The sequence below is a fragment of the Rhodnius prolixus genome, unplaced genomic scaffold, assembly GCF_049639745.1.
Source record: "Rhodnius prolixus isolate KJV_2025 unplaced genomic scaffold, Rpr scaffold_12, whole genome shotgun sequence".
Lineage (NCBI taxonomy): Eukaryota > Metazoa > Arthropoda > Insecta > Hemiptera > Reduviidae > Rhodnius > Rhodnius prolixus.
Genome location: NW_027411635.1, coordinates 6,946,379 through 6,964,752, shown reverse-complemented (window position 1 = coordinate 6,964,752; position 18,374 = coordinate 6,946,379). Strand labels below are relative to the sequence as shown.

The 18,374-nt window shown below is 32.9% G+C and overlaps 2 protein-coding genes across 2 annotated transcripts; one reads left to right on the top strand and one right to left on the bottom strand.

Moving 5' to 3' along the window:
- Window positions 1-1,005: 1,005 nt before the first annotated feature.
- LOC141461595 (mitogen-activated protein kinase p38b-like) lies at window positions 1,006-6,690 on the bottom strand. Its single transcript, XM_074142733.1, has 9 exons — window positions 6,449-6,690; window positions 6,235-6,364; window positions 5,301-5,501; window positions 4,909-5,071; window positions 4,034-4,105; window positions 3,737-3,816; window positions 2,817-2,895; window positions 2,559-2,732; window positions 1,006-1,286 (listed from the first exon to the last, which is right to left on the bottom strand). The coding sequence occupies exons 1-9, from the start codon at window positions 6,550-6,552 to the stop codon at window positions 1,213-1,215; spliced, it is 1,077 nt and encodes a 358-aa protein (XP_073998834.1). The 5' UTR covers window positions 6,553-6,690; the 3' UTR covers window positions 1,006-1,212.
- A 235-nt stretch (window positions 6,691-6,925) lies between these two features.
- On the top strand, window positions 6,926-17,832 carry LOC141461594 (N-acetylglucosamine-6-phosphate deacetylase). The gene is made up of 8 exons (XM_074142732.1): window positions 6,926-7,245; window positions 7,329-7,468; window positions 10,201-10,335; window positions 13,533-13,665; window positions 15,960-16,048; window positions 16,115-16,250; window positions 17,071-17,247; window positions 17,414-17,832. Exons 1-8 carry the CDS (start codon window positions 7,047-7,049, stop codon window positions 17,587-17,589), a joined length of 1,185 nt encoding a protein of 394 aa, XP_073998833.1. The 5' UTR covers window positions 6,926-7,046; the 3' UTR covers window positions 17,590-17,832.
- The last annotated feature ends 542 nt before the right edge of the window (window positions 17,833-18,374 follow it).

Sequence of the window (18,374 nt, the reverse complement as noted above, 5' to 3'; positions counted from 1 at the left end):
ATGATAAATGAAAATTCAGCTAAAACAAAAAAAAAATACCCTTATTGTATTGAATGCTCCTCAAAAAATTTATATTTCGGAAAATATAGACAGAGAAACTTATAATAGAGGTATTATGAAGAAGGAATATGTAGAATCATTAGGTATGTTCGTCTGTTAGATAATTCGAGTAGCGTCTCTCTTGGACATATATTGTATTAAACTGAAGAGGTTTACGTATGGTCGGTCATCCTTTCGCTTCACATTTAACTTTATTGATTTTATGTTTTAAACATCTAAAAATCTGTCGTCATGCGCTTGCATTATCCATATTTTCATTAACTGACTCTAGTTCTTTCCTTCATAATGTATGAAAAGATTTAAACAAAAAAATTAAATGAACCTTCAATAAATATTTGTATTGTTTTATAGATCTTGTGTATATTGAAAATTTTTAGTACTGTTTAATACCTGAATTGATAGTGAATCTAATGTGGTCATTAATGACAATATTTGAGGACAATACAGAACTCTCTCTTTGTACGCTTGCATTTACTAAGATCTAAACAGTTCTATTAAATCTAATTGAATTCCTTTGTTTACTAAAAATTGTTTAGTTGCAAAAAAAATTTAGATCCCAACATACTTATGACTGGCAGAAATAGACATGATTAAATTTTATTGAAAAAGCAATATAGGAGATTGATTAAAAAACCGAAGACAATCAATTTAAGAGAGATAATTCAATACTCAAAAAACCCATCTGAATCCTGGGAATAGGTTAATTGTATTTGGATAAAGGAAAAAAAAATTATTTTTAGCCTTTCCAGTTTGAGAATCGTTTTATAAATCTATTATGCTTCCTATAGTGCCTTAAGAATTTATGAGTTTCAGACTACAGCAAGGCTAAAACTGGAAATGAAAATATTCACAATGGATTACAATTTAATATTACAAAATAACTGGACAAAATTAAATTGCTTTTATTGAACACTCAAAACATTTTAGAAGTGTACATCTTAAGGCGAAAAAAATTAAGTTAAAAATAATATAATGCTAAGGTTAATTTTTGTATTTCACAGAAATAACGCAGTAACTTATCTTTCACTTTTTAAAAAAAGTTTTAAATTATTAAGAATTTAAAGAATTAAATAAGATCATAGATAAATATACTATATGAAGTCGATATCATATTGCAAGGCATCGTTAGTGTATGTTAGTTGTAAAGGTAACTTAGGTGCGAGCGTGGCTCTCCTGAGGTATTGGACATTGTGGCTTGAAGTTGGTCACCTCTTCGTACACCAGTTCTGTAAACAATTGAAAATTAATGTGTTAAAAACAGTTACGTCCCTTATTAGGATGACTTAAGAGGAAGCTGCACTTTGTCATTAAATGCTAATGCCATTAAATACCAAATACTTTTGAGTACTTTTTTTGGAATTCCTCTCAACCAATTTTCAAAAAGTATTGACAAAAACCCAAATCTGGATAAAAAAAAATTATAGGCAAAAGATTGGTTCCTTGGTGGAGCGGAAAGTTAACTAAAATAAGAACATAATGCATAATGAAATGGAAAAAAAAAATATCAACGAGCTTACATAAATCAAGAATTAAGACAAGAAATCCTAATATAATAGAGTTAAGAAACACCACACTGATAGTGGATGGGGCTAGAAGAAGCTTAGAAAGAAAAAAGCAAAAATTTTTATTGACTTCAAAAAGAGTCAAAAGTAACGAAAGATCTATTGAATCGATTGGATTCATTTTTTATCCGTTACTACCGACTTTCATTTTCTTCCATTTATAATACGTATTAACTCTCTATTTGTTTTTCAAGTTGTAATTAGCTACTTATTTGACTACTTATAAAAAATGAGAGAATATAAACCGCATTTTTCCGCATGGAAAAAGAAAATAAAAAAAATACCATTTCTAAAAAACAATTTTCTGACTCAGGGGACCTTAAAAAGGATCTTTCCGTTGAAAAAACTTGTCATCGAAAATTTGATACAATCACTATACTTTCCTTACAACGTGTAGGGAGTCATAATTTAAACTGGTAATCAAGAGAGAGCTACAAACACTTAGCTTCTCTCCTCTAGCTACTCAAGTCTTTCAGTTTGCTCAGTTTCTCCGATATGCCTTTTTTTTTAACTTACCTATGTAAATTTTCATAATGCAGGGGGGGAAAAAAATTGATATCCGATATACTTCAAGTAACATATTTTATCTCTAATCAAACTACCGTTTTAAATGTTCAAAAATTAAAAAAATTGATACAAGCTAAGAACCTATTCGGCACTATTTCGTTTCTACTAAACTGAATTTTCTTAATTTTGGAACTCCAGAGAATTAATGAGTTCTCTTCATTTTAGGAACTGCCCGGAATCCTACCACTAATGGCGGCCCTGCCTGGACCAATTATTTAGATTGTACGAACTGATACATCTAAGATCCTGAAATACAGTATGTAAACGCAATGAAAGCTACAGATGAAAGAAGAATCTATATTTCGGAACAGATTTTGGTTTACAATTTTTAAAGCTTCTTCGGCCATTACCAAATGACAACAAATTTACCTTTCCACTTATCAACAGAAAGCTCCATATGCTCAAAACTTTCATCGTACGGTTGGGACACAGGCTCATCGGTTGGGTCGGCGTACTGGGTAAGATATGGGTGAGCGAGTGCAGTCTCCGCTGTGATTCGTTTCTCAGGATCCAGTTCTAACATTCGTTCTAGAAGATCAATGGCTGAAACAATAAATTACATGAATATTAATTTACTTAGACCAAACCCACTTGCGAAACCCTGAACAAATTCAATGCCTTATTTACCCGCTGGATTCGCACCCCTGAAAACTGTCCTTAAATCCTTCCTATTCATAGGCGGCAGCGACTGAATGTAGTTTCTAGCCTAAAACATAACATAGCTACAACAAATGTTGGTGTGAAACACTTGTTTTACTCTCTCTTACTGAAATTTTAAAATCGTAAACTGACTCAAGTTTCTTTTTCTGTTTCCCCACAACTAAATGTAGTTTGAAAAAAAAAATTGCTTAGGTATTTAATTAAAATTTCCATTTAGCCACGTCCTCCATCGATGAACAATTTCTGCTTCAATACCGTCATTCATTTTTGCTGCTGCATCCGCCATTACATTTGAATATATATTGATATCTGATTAAACTTTTTTTTAATGCTTATAGATTATATATTTTTGCATTCAAATTCTACCTCAGCTCAATCGAAAGTGTCACGCTACCTGGTGCAGAAGGGTAGTAGCACAGGGGTGACTGTAGTTTCCGAGGCTCCAGGCTTCTAGCTATTTCTGCCGATCGCGGATTCGGGACAGCCTAGGGAGCTTTCCTAGATCGCCTGCACAGTCACCTAACAGGTGCTGCAGAAAGATATGCCCTCCCTTGAAATGGAAGGAATGCTGAGAAAGTGTTGATCTCAATTTACCGACTCCCCTTTCTTCACAGAACTACCCTAGAAAGCCTATCAGGTATTGAAGCGTTATGTACTCCCGCTAGGGGGGGTATCTCTCCTCGGGATTGGTTATCCCTCACTGCCAGCTCCTATCACTCTTCGTGGAACTTTCCAAAAGAACCTGGGTAAGTTGTTCAATCACTTTCGAGGGACAAAAGAATAATTTATGACCTTAACCTTAGATGAATAATTTTCTAGGGAGCATTTATGGTTAATAAATAATATAACAAAAATATGACATATTTAGAATAAAACAAGTTGCTTACCGACTCGCTAGAAATTTTCTGCATGAAATCAGGACTAGGTGTTCCTAAGATCTCCATAATCAAATTGAGCTGTTGGATATCTGATTTATAACAGTTACGGAAAATATCAGAGCATATTTTCACTTTTTTCCGGTAACCTAAGTCTTCTACTTGGCGATAATGGTCTGATGTACACAACAATTTGGGTTTAGAATACTAATTAGCAAACACTAGTAAAACACCAAAAATTTCAAATACTGAGCTTCTTAGTAAACCAAATGAAAACTTTGCAGTTTAATGTAAATAATATAAGGATACGATCGGTGCCCGGAAATAGAGTCCGACCAGTTAGAAGTTCCGCCATTATGCATCCAACAGACCAAATATCCACTAAAATAAAGATTATTTAAAATGAGCATACTTTATATATAACTTATAGTAACGATAAATGATTGAAAATTTTGCGATTAAAAAAAAACTTTAAGAAACTCTCACACTCAAAGTGAATGATAATTTTACTTAAACCATTCAATTTCCCTCATTACATGCTACGAAACTTTAGAATGTTTCGTTATGATATACAAACAATGCGACGAAAAAAAGCTCATCTATACATACCCAAGTTTCTCTTTCATCCGTTAGTGTGGTACTGTTACGAAGAAGCAGTGCCATTAGAATAGAAATACTAGTATTTGTACAATTAGACTTCTGACATGTTATGCCTACTTAATTTGGTCACAAGTACGGCGCAATGTCTCTCTTGGTTGCAGTTCCTGGGAACCAGAACCTGCTCCACGTTCTATTTAAACTGCACAGAACATATAAGCTAGAGAAACCATCTACATAGTCTTAAGTTTCCTGACATCCCATGGAATTGAAAGATTTCTTGGAATCCAAACATAAAAAATTTGTATACAATAAGAATTTTTGAATTAAATGAGGGTGAAGGTATTGATAAAATTATTGATATGTCAGTTAAACTGATGAAACTGGCTGCAGCTCAAAACTAACACCACTAAATGGAACGGGACAAAAAATTTGAGTTTCCTGCGATTTTTAGTTTAGAAGACATACTATTCATACACTCACTCACCCAAAACACGTACAAACTATACACTTAAAACATTTATTTATTTTCAGGAGACCTCAAACATGTCTTTTCTGAATCAAACTTTTTTTACGGTTTTACTCACCCGTCTGATTGTAATGCATCCAGTTGAGCATGATCTCGGGAGCTCGATACCATCTTGTAGCAACATAGCCAGTCATTTCATTTTCCGTAGGCCTGGCTAGGCCGAAATCCAGGATTTTTAATTCACAATCCGCATTCACAGCAATATTAGATGGTTTCAAATCCTATAATAATAATCAAAAGTTATTTTGGACTTTAATTTGTTGCAAATAGGTCTCATGAATGAAAATGTTGGGTAAATAGAGGAAAACAACTTTTCAAGAGCTACATCCAAGAACCTAGGTTTAATAAAAACATTAGAAAAAGAATTGTTTAATAAGTAAGCGACATACACTAAAGTAACAGATTTCTTCTACAGTTAAGTGCAATATAATAAAAAATTTTAGATCTTACTCTATGTATGATACCAGCAGAGTGTATGTACTTAAGACCACGCAGTATTTGATAGACAAGGAATTGTACGTGTTCATCTGTTAACTGCTGGGTTCTTATTATATTATTAAGATCGGCTCCCATTAGATGGGTAACCAAGTACACATGCTGAAAATCTTCAATTCCTTTGGCTCCATGGAAAACATCAAGCAGACCGATAACCTGGAATTCGATAATAATGAATACAGTGAAATCAGAAGAATGCCGCTAGCTTACGGCGTACGTTTGTAAAACTATCTTAAATCCAGATCAAAAAAAGTTAGGCTTGACCCTCTATCGATTCGCTTTGACGTATGCCTCAGAGTATGGCCATGAAGAATTCATGCCCTCCTTAGGTTCGAGAGGAGAATTCCTTGACATTTTATATGGAGCCAACTTAGATGGTTAAATGTTGAATAGAAAACAATGACGAACTAAATGGCAGGTATAAGATGCCGTAGTAAGCTACATCACAATGGTGCGTTTTCAAGGGCAGGCCATTTAGCAAGGATGAGTTTAGATGAAATACTACACAAACTGTTTAAATTAAATATACACGGTACTTGAAAAGTCACGGAGGATATATGTTGTATCTTAGAGATTCAAAAGCCCTCCTTAGTTTCCATAACTCGATGAAGGCAGCATTAGATCAAGGTAACTAGCGATTTTTGTTAGAGGAGGACAAGATTCGCGCATGAGAGTATTAGTTTATTTATGAAGATAAATGTCATTAAAAAAAAATTAAAAAGGTATAAATAATTTTTCATTTGATTTTTTTTTTTTTTTTCACTGTAATGAACTACTTTTTTTTTTGTTTCAGCCCTCTAAAATGGGCTAAGGACTCTAAAGCTGCAAATAAATATTTAACAAAACTTAATTACTAACAATGACCCTCTTAGATATTCTGGGTACCTACATTTTCATGTGTCATATGCTTCAGCATCCTCAACTCCCGGTAAGTACGTTTGGCATGGACCACAGATTGAAAAGGACGTGGGAGTTTCTTTATGGCAACTTTAACTCCATATTTAGTATCCAAGGCTGAACTAAACAAATCAAAGTAAGTTATTTATCATCTTCCTTTGCTGATAATCCCACAACAACAAAAATAAAAAACAAATTACACTAACCAGACTTGTCCATAGGAACCGGAACCAACGGGATTAAGTGACTGATATCTCTCAGGAACTTCCCATTCAGTTCGATTAACTTCAACTTTATAAAATCTAGGCATTTTAATACATTGTCACACCAATTAACAACACATAACGCACGATTCTGCAGACATTTTTGTTTTTTTATTATTGTTTGGGAGAAGCCAAACCACAGAAGTATTCTTACTTCTAACAAAACTATACAATTAATTAGGATAAGTATTAGCAAAATTAGGAAGGTAACCTTAAAGCAGTCAAGCAGGGTTAAAAAAACAGTGTTGTATCAACACAGAATGTAACATACAGAATGTTTTAATACTTACTTTCATATAGGACTTATATAGTCCAAGTTATTATAATTTCCTACGTTAATAAATTATATTTCAATTGTTTCTGGTCAAAAAATGTATTTAAGATTTTTTTCATTTTAGTGATATTTCATTTAGTAACTGGAATTTTGATCCTACCTCTTATCAGTTGAGTTCAGTTGAGATGTCAGTTGTCGTTGATAGATACTATAATTTTCAGGTCATTCTGGCTATATGCTTGCCTTATTTATTAAAAAGTTAAAATTATGACCGGCGAAATTACCAGATTTACCGATTGTCGAGTACTGCGAGACCATGAAATCTATGAAGACGATATTTGGTTTAGCGATGGTGTAATTTTAGATCCTGAAAAGGAATTCTTTGTAAATAAACACGTTCCACAAAAGTCTGTTAGTCTTGATGGCGCTATCGTAGCTCCGGGTTTTATCGATATCCAAATCAATGGTAAGAAATTTTATTATGATTTAATTCCACACTTCCTGAGACCTGATACCATATATTTAATATAATAGATTTATTTTTTGTAGGCGGCTTTGGAATAGATTTTACCTATGATTTAATGAACAAACCAGAAGGTTTGAGTAAAGTTGCCAAAGGAATTCTCACCCATGGTGTAACATCTTTTTGCCCAACAATTGTGACATCTAAGGCAGAAGTTTACCACAAAGTAAGCATGCCAAAAATTCTATTATAGCAATTTTCATAATTTTCATGCTCATATTTAGTCAGTATGTATCTTATCATACTGCAATATATTTTTATTGTGCAATATACTGCAAAAATGATTCAGGACTCTTTAGCTTAGAATGAGGAAAAATGTGGGTTCTTTTTTATTGTAATGTTCCTGTAATCTTAAAGAATCCATTTTCCAGGCCAAATTCCTTATTTGAAGTTTATGTACATATATTTCAATAATTCCTTTGATGTAACCACCTTCTGAAGTTGTTTTTTAATTTTGAAAGATAGTTATCTCAGCAGAGATAGCTAATATTGATTACAAGTAGGTCATAAATAATCAAAAGTTGTTTTTAACATGAATAGTGTAGGGGTCAAATTTTTCTTCAGTGGCCTTCTCCCATTGGCTTCTAAATTTTTGCTGTCTTTGCAAACGTTTACAAACTTGATGCTTGCTAATGTTTAGCTCATTAAATATAGTGTCTTCTTTCCAGAATTTCATGCATACTCAAATATTTTGTTGCCTAGCATTGTTCATGATATAAAAGTGTATATTAATACTCGTTCTAAACTACACTTACTTAATCTTAACCAGTTTAATTTGTGTCCATTTTCCTTCACAATTGCTTTCCAGCTTTCTGTACATTGGGACGGTTTAGATCTCTTACTCAATTCTAATTTTGTGAAAATAATCTGCAATTATCTATATCAATTACATCGAAAGTAGGTGAAACAAGTGTTTCTGGCAAAAAAGGCTACTTGTGCACTTATGGAAGGGCTTTAAGAAAAAATGAATAAGTCGATCACAAAGCAATTTTTACAGATCACAGACGATAATTCCAACATGCCAACGCAATTTAGAAGTAGTCTTGGCTTCTTCAATAATAATAGATGTTGACAATACGCCTTCCATGCCAGCCGTTGTACTTCACCAATCATTTTTTGCTATCGAACACACTATCTAGTGGGCCTCTCAATACTTTAAGATCTTTTTGGTTAGATTTTAATGTCCAATTGACAAACGCTAAAAGTATCCCAACATCACCAATTGTAGTCAACTTTTGAGTTGGATCGACGTACTTGTGTGAATAGATTTTTTTCATATTTACAGAGCCCGAAACTAAACATCGTTGTTGAGTCATACACTGAAGATTCTCATTATCTTTGTTTGGATACACTTCAAATTATGAACGCTTGGTTTGAGATTTGAAGACGGCGACTACCCATTAATGAAAAAACTATAAAGTATAAACAGTGGTACCAAGATGGTGGAAAAATGAATGCATACTATGAGAAAAATTGTGGGAGAATGGTACCAAGGTGGTAGGAAGAAGACGTAAAATTTAACAAAACAGCTAAAAGTTAATGGGGGGGGGTGGCACCAAGTTAGTGGGAAGAAAATGGAGACAGAGAGAAAAGCCAAGGAGGAGTGGCACCAAGTTTGTGGGGAGAAGATGCAGAAGTTCACAGATTAATGGGATGTAAAAGTGTTCGGAAGTGCTCGGGTACTCGTTTACTCAAGTACACAGATAAAACGTCCCCAACCACCACTTATAATTGGATAACTAGTAGGTTGAAAGTGGTATAAAAGAAATTACACTGTGATTACAATACTTCTTATTGAAAGAGGTAAAATATTAAAGGACTCTGCGAATATTATTGTCATAAAGAGCGGTAAAAGAAATTTAATTGCGATCACAGTACTCCCTTCTATGTGCGGTAAGAAAAAGTTATACTATAACTTTACTTCGTTAATTGTACTGAATTATTAAAAATGTTTCTCATACAAAATTATCATTTTTTATTACACAACCATCTGTTAACTTGCGTCTATGTTACTTATTATCCACCAAAGATTTAAGCAAAATAACTCCCGTGGGCTTATAAGTAAAAAAAATCGCGAAAAACTCTTTTATTTGCTCTCCTGTAAAAAATTTAAAATGTGACATAGTGTTGATAGTGTTGTGTACCTCCGAGGTACTGTTATTAATAGTTAAATAAGGGGGCGTTGCATAGGCGAGGCAAATTCCCTTCATGAAAAGTAGGTACAATCGTTGAGACAACCCAAAGCATATCTGCATGAAATTTCAAATCGAATGACACTTCATTCATGGAAATCGGTACTCGCGTTTAAGGCTACGTAAATTACTAAAAAAAAAAAAAGGTAACAACAATTTCTGAAAATGCGGTTTTCCCACATTTTGGTACCGTTTTTCTCGAAATCTGTTTAATCTCTGTGTGTTTTTGCAACAAAGTTACCCTTTTAAACTAGGATATGTTTTTTATTATAAAGACAATTTAGGAATTAGAACTTTTATAGGAAAAGAGGAAAAATTTGTCAAAGTTGGGTGTTTTTTAATGACGACGCGCCTTAAATTAAAAAATAATATTTAAGATCTCGCTAATATTTCTTTGTTTGCACGAAAGACAACAGATTCCACGAGTGGTATACTGCATGCATACTGCTTATTACTTTCGTAGATGAAGCTCACCATCTCTGAACTTGGATTTCAAATTAACTTAAGCTTCTAATTGAAAGAGTTGATGGGTCTATTCAATTCCTTGAAGAAATTTCTTTTTCAATCTAAGGAAAGATTACATGTAACATTTCAAGGCAATTTCCGCCTATTTGAGTCGTATAACTGCCCTTTTCTCTGAAGGTAGAACTTCTAACCTTTAAATCATTGTGCATGTGTATATATATATATTTTTTTTTTTTTAAAGGTATTACCTCTTTTGGAGGCTAAAGTAGGAGGACTTCATGGTGCTGAAGTATTAGGTGCGCATCTAGAAGGACCTTTTATAAGTCCAGAAAAGAAAGGAGCTCATTGCATAGATGACATCCAAGACCTAACTGATGTAAGTACAAATTCAAAATAGGTTTAAGCCCTGAGACTTAATGTGTTGTACGTACAACAGTACGTATTGTAACTTATCCCTTTCCTGTGACCAAAGGCTAAAAGTAATATTTTTTAAAAAAATTATTTCTCAATTTTTCTGTAACTAGAATGACATTTATACTGTAATAAAAAAAAAAAAAAAATACTGTCCTTATGAAAATTTACTAGTGGTTTCAATTTTTAAAACTATTGTAGTGTACCAAGAACTGTATCATAGAAAAACCAGCTTTTTCAAAATGACGCAGACTAAATTCCTTTAGTATTTGACATACAGCTACAAAACGTTAAATATCTTTTGGCTCAGATCTGTTAAAGAGTGGGCATAACATATTTGAAGACTCTCTCAGGGCCGGATTTAGATGAAAAGAGGCCCTAGGCTATTCCACTTATAACGCCTTTTCACCTCCCATTTTTAAGTGTAAATTACATGAGAGATAATAAAATACATCACTACTGTGATATATATCAATATGTTAAATGAAACATGTTATTGGTACTAACCTTAATTTTAATTTTGTTAACAATTTGAATGAAGGCCCCTCTTGATCTTGAGGCCCTAGGCTAAACCTAGTTAGCCTATAGGAAAATCCGGCCCTGGACTCTCTACATGGCCTACTATTCAAGTATAAGTCGCCTCGTAATTTCATCACCCACCTATTACTCAGATATTTGTTTCATCTTTAATATAAAGTTTTCCAATAATTCAAAATTTAATTGACGGTATATTCTGCCAGAAAGAAAAGAATTTTCCTTACATATACATAAACCTGCATGAATTCATTTATTAATAATATATATTTTCAAATATTAATTACCAGTTGGCTCGATTATTCAACAATTCTAAAGGAATTTCCGTTTCATGCATTTCACACAGCTTTTCAATTCTCTCTACCATGATATTTTTCTTTTTATTATTTGTTCAGATAATAATATACTCTAGAGTATCGATAGTCAGGCATTCTATAAGTTTTAAGAATATCATTTTCATGTAGTGCCAAGGTATGTATTGACATTAATTTTGTTTCTAAGCAAATAAAATAATTTGGAGGACTGAATAATATTTTTATTTAGAAACAGATAAAGTTATTTACTATGAAACACCCTGGGAAGGGATTAGCTATGCGGTTAGCGTACTGGACTCCCACGCGGAGGTCCCGGGTTCGAATCCAGCTGCTGACCCTTAGATTTTCTCTTCCTAGGAGCTTCTTACAGCTCACTGTCCGGTGGCCGGCAGTGCACTGAAAAAAGCTCGAGGCGCCAATAACCTTAGATGTTGACGCGCGTTAAATCATTTAAAAAAAACAAAAAACTATGAAACACCCCCTCCGCCACCAAAACGTGGTCACCATAACAGAGTACCGCCCTGAAAACAGAGTTGAAAATTTCCTTTTCAGAAGAATAAGATATTTCAACATTATTAATTAGATCACAAACCAGAGTTCAAACCTGATTTAGCCTTTTCTATTTTTTCCTAAAAATGTTCAGACATTGAAAGGATAGGCGTTAATGTAATTCCAAGAGATTAGTAATAGTTCAATTCGCTTTCCGTCAAGTCGTCATTTTTCACTTTTAGCGATTATCATTACTCTTGATTTATTTCTAAATTCTATAAGTTGCAATGTTAATAATATAAAAATTAATCTAATAAAAAGAAAAAAACAAAAGTAACGGAGACCTTCATTATTAATAATTAAATTTGGATTTATAATTCAGTGAGTACTTCATTAATTGGGGCAAAAAATAAATCTGAATTCCTTCAAAAGTGGGCATCTGTCCAAAATTGCGCTCTCTTCTCTCACCCTCTCATAGATTAAACATCATATATATTCTGATATATTCCCCACTTTTTGTCATTAAAATTTAGTAACTCGCATTATACCATGAAAATCCAGCGCACCGTACAGGACAATTACTGTCTTCAAATAATCTTGCCCCTAACTGAGCCGCTTATATAAGTTTTATACATTAATTTTATATAAATACCATGTTTTGAGAGTTAAAGGACTGTTTCCCGAAACTTGGAATTTTTGCAGTATAAACTGTCTTTCTTTCTCTGTACCATCGAGCCTCAATCTAGTTAGCTGTTGTGGCAGTTCTGATATATTCACCAATGAAAGAAGGACCCCTCATTCCTCGACAAGATCTCCCCATTTACTGGTCCAGCCTACTTGCTTTCTTACAGATTCTTTCGCTTAGGTGGACGGGAGAGGATATGGTGGCATTTTAAAAACTTTTAATGTTTAATCGAAATTTAATTCGTGTATAAAGAAGTACAACGATACTAAACTCAACTCGTTTGCCAACATGTGATTGGGAGTTTGGCATATCAAGCAAAACAATTTTTCTTGTTTGTATTAACATCTGAAAAAATAATTGCAAAAAAGTAGTAATCACATAAAAATACATGAAATAAAAAATTTCAATATATCTTATTATCAGCGTTAAATCAAAATTGACTGGTTGAAACTTCTCAGTCCAATTTCAAAACTGTGCAACATTAGAGAGGTGTTAAGCTATCAATTTCTCAGGAGTCAGCCCTATCGTAATGTACATTAGAAAACAGCATTTGGGTTACAGTTTAACCAATAAGGGGCATTCCTTGCGCGTTAAAGATTGTAAGAAGCTGTATATGTGTTGTGAAGATATACAGCAAAGAAGTGAAGGTAGAGTTCAAGATTATTTTATCTTTTTGGCATATTAAAAATAAATAAATAAATTAAAAATAAATTCAAGATTAATTATACACAGTTGATTTCTGTTTGCCTCACTGTTTTGCAGTTGATTTTGTGTGCTTTCTTTTAAATAGGAATTTATTTATCCAAATAAATAATGGATATTTATTTGTTTATTTCTATTATTTTATTTTTTATTTACATCTTCATCTTTATCACAAAGAAATATTTTTATAATAAGTTTTGCACAGATAATAAACAAGGCAAATTGTGGTAGACGGTTATTACCAAAGCTATTAGCCTTTTTACTATTGTTTGTAATTAAAGTATTTTGTATAAGTCGGAACAGTGAACTTATTGATAACATTTCCTAGAAATTTCTCTGAACTCCATTTTGAAACGTTACATGATCGCAATACTAATTCTTACTTTTCAAAGTAGAAATTTTTGCGATAGTTACAATTATTATTTTTATTTTTTTTAGGGAGTAGAAACATTAAAAAGCGTATACAAGCATACTGACAATATTCGGATAGTGACATTGGCGCCGGAGAGAAGAAATTCGTTAGAAGTGATCCAATGGCTGACTAGAGAAAGCGAAATTTGTGTCTCCCTTGGTTAGTATTCTAATAAAACTGAGGAATTTTTTAACAATCTCCCACAATAAGTTTGGGTATCTACTTTTGGTACCGAGTTACATGCGTTTTTTGCTTTCTCTTATACTTAGTAAGAAGTTGTATTGCGACTACATATGACAACTTTTCAAAATGGAGTTTTTACTGGAAATATATATCTCCGAGTGTATCTTTTTTAAAAAGAGGAGTAGCAGAAACCTCAAACTTGGTTTTCTATGTTGTTATGATTGCCGCTTCAAATACTGGTTTTGGCCGTAATCCGTCAACTGGAAATGCGAGTTACCTAAGCGATTTTTAATTTTTTGAAATTTCTCGAAGATAATTTTGTAGGAACTACCTACCACAAGGCCCTATCGAGGAAGCGTTCAGACCTAAACTCTTGGCTTTTGATTATCATAGAAACTTAAATAACAATTGAGGGAACTTTTGTAGATAAATAAAAAATAAATTAAATCTAAATATAATAAAGGATCTAATGAATGGAGGTAGGCAAAAACGAAAAAAAAAAATTATGTAAATTATTACTTCTTATATTTTACTTGGATCGTTTCTTGTATAAATCCTCACGACTCCGATTTTCTAAAATTTGTTTACTACAAGATTCTCTAAAGGCCTGTTACTTTTATTTACAACATTTTCACAAGAAATTGATTTGGGGGGCATTAAGGAAATGCCTTTTTCAGACCTGCTATAGTCTATAGGCCTGTGCAACCTACGGCCTGCCTAAGATGTTATGGGGTCTGCAGTACGAAATCGAATTAAAAACCAATAAATAACTGAGCGCATCTAAATAACTTATTTAGACTTTACAAAAAATAATTTCTTTATTAAACTTTTGCTTTCACCCATCTATTATTTAGAATGGCATAAAAAAGAGCATAATATTTTGTATTCCTTCATGTTATAATACGCTCGATAACATTTTGTTTTTTGGTTTCTTGTAATGGACTAAAGAATGTTTCGACGTCGCTTCGCATGACATAACGATGCAACATATATTTTGTTTTCATATATTCGTTTAGTCTTTTCAAAAATAGGGATATTCGATATTGTAGAAAGATCGATACTGGTTTTTTAACATTTTTGGCTTGATAACAACTGAAGAGCCTAGCTAACGGACCACTTCAAGTGCATAAGGGCAGGCTGTTAAACTTCAACCCGGGATCTCCTAGAGCTAGAAGTGCATTAAATTTGACACACATCTAATCTCTTCCTGATACTAAAGTTGGGAAGGATCATTATTATTTCTAAGAACATTAAAAAAAGATGTGGTTCAAAGAAGCAGAATCTGCGTTCTAATTTGAAGCAATTCAAATAAAGATACAGAAGAAAGGATGATCGGAAAGCCACAGAAAGCTTTTTTTTTACAAAACGTTAGGAACTTCTTGGGAGTTTTGCCGTGAGTTTCCTAAAGAAAATCTTCAATGCAATTGCTGAACCTCCTTCCTCTTTAATTTAAGGCCTGAAAAATAATTTATGAATTAGGTAAAGGTGCCAGTTATTCTTCCCATTAATAGTGTATTAATTAGTGATTATTCGCTATTAGACTTTCGATTGAGATCCTGGTATTCAAGCGATCTAAATAAAATTTTTTAAAAAAACTTAAGACATCACAAACAAAATTTTATTTAAATAATATCTTGTGTTAAGTCTCCATACAAATATTCACCTGTTTGGCATCGGAAAAAAGAATCGAACATTCAATACTAGGTAGTGTAAGAGAAAGTATTGATGGTAATGATGTTTTAAGTATAATAATCGCCTATTTTTTCGAGCGAGCCCAACGTCCAACTACCAAATTCGTCATTACTAGTATTGCATCCATATACTTTAGTGTATCTCAAAAATCTTTGGAATTTCCTCATTTAGAAAGGACTTTATTCTTTTCCTTACAATTTATAGAAAATAGTGCGACACAATAGAATCCAAAAATTTGTCTCTAGGCAGTAAGTGTCTAAGGCTGAAATACTGTTTTCTACGAAATTTTACTAGAAAAATTAACTTATAGTTTCCTAGAAAATATATTTCACAGTAATTAGAATCAATATTTGGGTTTCTGTTGAAGGTACGAAGTACTTTTTTGAATTCCCACGTACAGTCGGATCCTGCGATGCGATGTTCTATATTACTTTTCTTTTTTTTACATACAGAAAATTTGTTCTGACACAGTCGATCTCAAAGTGTATTTCCGTTGAAAAATTCAAACATAAACTTAATACTTGTGCCTTCATTTGCCAGCAGTAATTTAATTTTGACAAATTTTTGAATACGAACAGGTCACTCGATGGCCGACATTAACGTTGCTGTGGAAGCCATCAAAAAGGGAGCCAAGTTAATCACACATCTCTTCAATGCGATGCCGCCGGTATGGTATTTGAAGTTTTTTCTGTATTTTGGTTATGTGAATGTAGCACTAAATATGATGCTTTAGTTCCATCACAGAGACCCTGGACTGGTAGGACTGCTTGGTTTGGGGACTAAAACGCCTGTTTACTATGGAATCATAGCAGATGGCATACATACCCATGAAGCTGCACTAAGGGCTGCCTACAAGTCTCATCCTAAAGGTCAATCAAATAATTTTTATTGCATTCACCTTTAGCTGGGTTCAAAAGTAATTAAATCGTGAAAATCGTTGAAGCTATTTTCGAAAAAAATCACTAAAAAAATGAAACAGAATATAAAAATAAAAGTTTAAATAAAATGCTACTTCCGATTGATAAATGTTCTTCAACCTCGGAATTGAAGCTACATATTTAACCCACTTTTAATTATATGTAAGACAAGAACCGTTCATTGTACTGAAATGGTACTTTAGAAAAAAGCTTCTCAAAGCCCCTTTCCGACAATAGCTTTTAATCGAATTCTCCAGGAAAAATCTTTCAAATAATAGTCCGATATGAGTACAATGTTTCTAAAATATTTATAGACAATCGTTGAAAACATTTTCGAGTTCATCTAAAAAAAAATAATCCATTAAAGGGGTATTTTCAGTTGAGAGATTTTGATCACAAATTTATAGTCATGTTCCCAAAATATAAAGTTTCAACTTGCTGCTTTTCTGATCTTCGAGTTATTTAAAAATATTTTGTTTACTCAAACAGACCATTTTCTAAAACTACGTTTTCAAACTCAAGGGATTTCAAAGAGGATATTTCCGATTTCGAAAATGTAAACTTTACATGATCACAGTACATTCCTTGCATTAAGAGAAAGTAAAAAAGAGAAGAGGATAGTTATTTTAGACGGATTCTGGGTGAGGGTTTACTCGGGAATTGAACTAAGAGAACCTGATTATTTTTTGTCTTGAAAACTGTCTTTCATTTTTTAAATTGATAAACCCTGTGAATATGAGATTCCTTTGAATCTGTATTTATTTGCTTTTAGGAGTGATATTAGTAACAGACGCAATCTCCGCCATGGGATTGGAAGACGGAACACACCATATTGGTAAAAAAACGATAAACATAAATAATAAGTCCGCTTATATCGCTGGGACGACTACATTATGCGGATCTGTCGCTACAATGAACGAATCTGTTAGATACTTTAGAAATGCTGTTGGTTAGTTTAAAAAAATAGTATATGGAGGTTTTATTTATTACCTTTTACGTTAGATTATATTGTGAAATTATGGAATTAAACAGCCAAATCTCAATCTCTACAAATCTCAGAGTATTGGATTAACTAATCTCAATAGTATCCCTATTAAGGAGCAATTTTTTTCCAGGTTGTAGCACGGCAGAAGCTTTGGAAGCTGCAACTCTGCATCCAGCCAAAGTACTGGGACTCACTTCATACAAGGGGACACTGGAATACGGTACTGACGCGGATTTTGTTGTATTGAATGATGATTTAGATGTGATTTCAACCTGGATAGGTGGAGAAATGGTTTTTAGTAAATGAATAATTAATTTGATTTTTGAAATGCTAGATTTTTATTATTTTTTAAAATGCATAAACTGACCAAAAGCTTTATTTTATTAGTCTAAATAAATAAAAACAGAAAGAAGAAAAATCTAATGGCATTCCTTTGTATAATGAACAATTCAAATATAAATGTACTTTTTTAATTCCTTAATGTTTATGATGAATTGTGTAAATGAAACGTTCTTGAATCTAGACTAATAAACTAATTTTATAATAAGATTGATGTACAGAGGATTCTATTTAAGAACATAATCTAGAGTGAACACTCGCATGACAGTCTTTCATTAGAGAACACTGTTGTCTGTTTCATCAAGTTAGGATTAAGTTGCTAAGTTCAGTGACGGTCTGCCTTTTTAAGTGTTACCGGCTTGGTTGTTTACATCAGTAAGTTGTGTAATTAGAATTACTTTCAATCCCAATTGTCTTTCTAAACAAAGTCTAGACAGTCTATTAGTGGGCATGTTTCTAAAAATGTTGATATACTAATGCAGAGTTAACTTAAATTTATTCAACTTAATTTTATTTTCACCCAGTTCACGCATTATAAAATAATTAGAGGTATTAGCTGGTCATTGAAACACTTATTTGAAATATCTAGGAGCACAGTTTGTAAATATTTTAAATAACCACACGTGAAGTCACTAGCTCCCAGATGTATCTCAGTTCACTGCTAGTACCGCACCGTTATCTCTTGTTACAGACAACACAGTCCCATCACAAAGGAAGGTGTACAGCTCTTTGGAAGAACAGTTATAAGCGAA

What these genes read in the sequence shown, in the direction of transcription:
- LOC141461595 (XM_074142733.1), bottom strand. Translation starts at nt 6,552, where the DNA reads ATGCCTAGATTTTATAAAGTTGAAGTTAATCGAACTGAATGGGAAGTT. An exon ending in CTGCTGGTATCATACATAGA is followed by an intron (nt 5,072 to 5,300) that starts GTAAGATCTAAA and finishes TTATTATTATAG; the next exon opens with GATTTGAAACCATCTAATAT. An exon ending in TCTATTTCCGGGCACCGATC is followed by an intron (nt 3,817 to 4,033) that starts GTATCCTTATAT and finishes GTTATAAATCAG; the next exon opens with ATATCCAACAGCTCAATTTG.
- LOC141461594 (XM_074142732.1), top strand. Translation starts at nt 7,047, where the DNA reads ATGACCGGCGAAATTACCAGATTTACCGATTGTCGAGTACTGCGAGAC. An exon ending in TATCGATATCCAAATCAATG is followed by an intron (nt 7,246 to 7,328) that starts GTAAGAAATTTT and finishes TATTTTTTGTAG; the next exon opens with GCGGCTTTGGAATAGATTTT. An exon ending in ATACTTTAGAAATGCTGTTG is followed by an intron (nt 17,248 to 17,413) that starts GTTAGTTTAAAA and finishes ATTTTTTTCCAG; the next exon opens with GTTGTAGCACGGCAGAAGCT.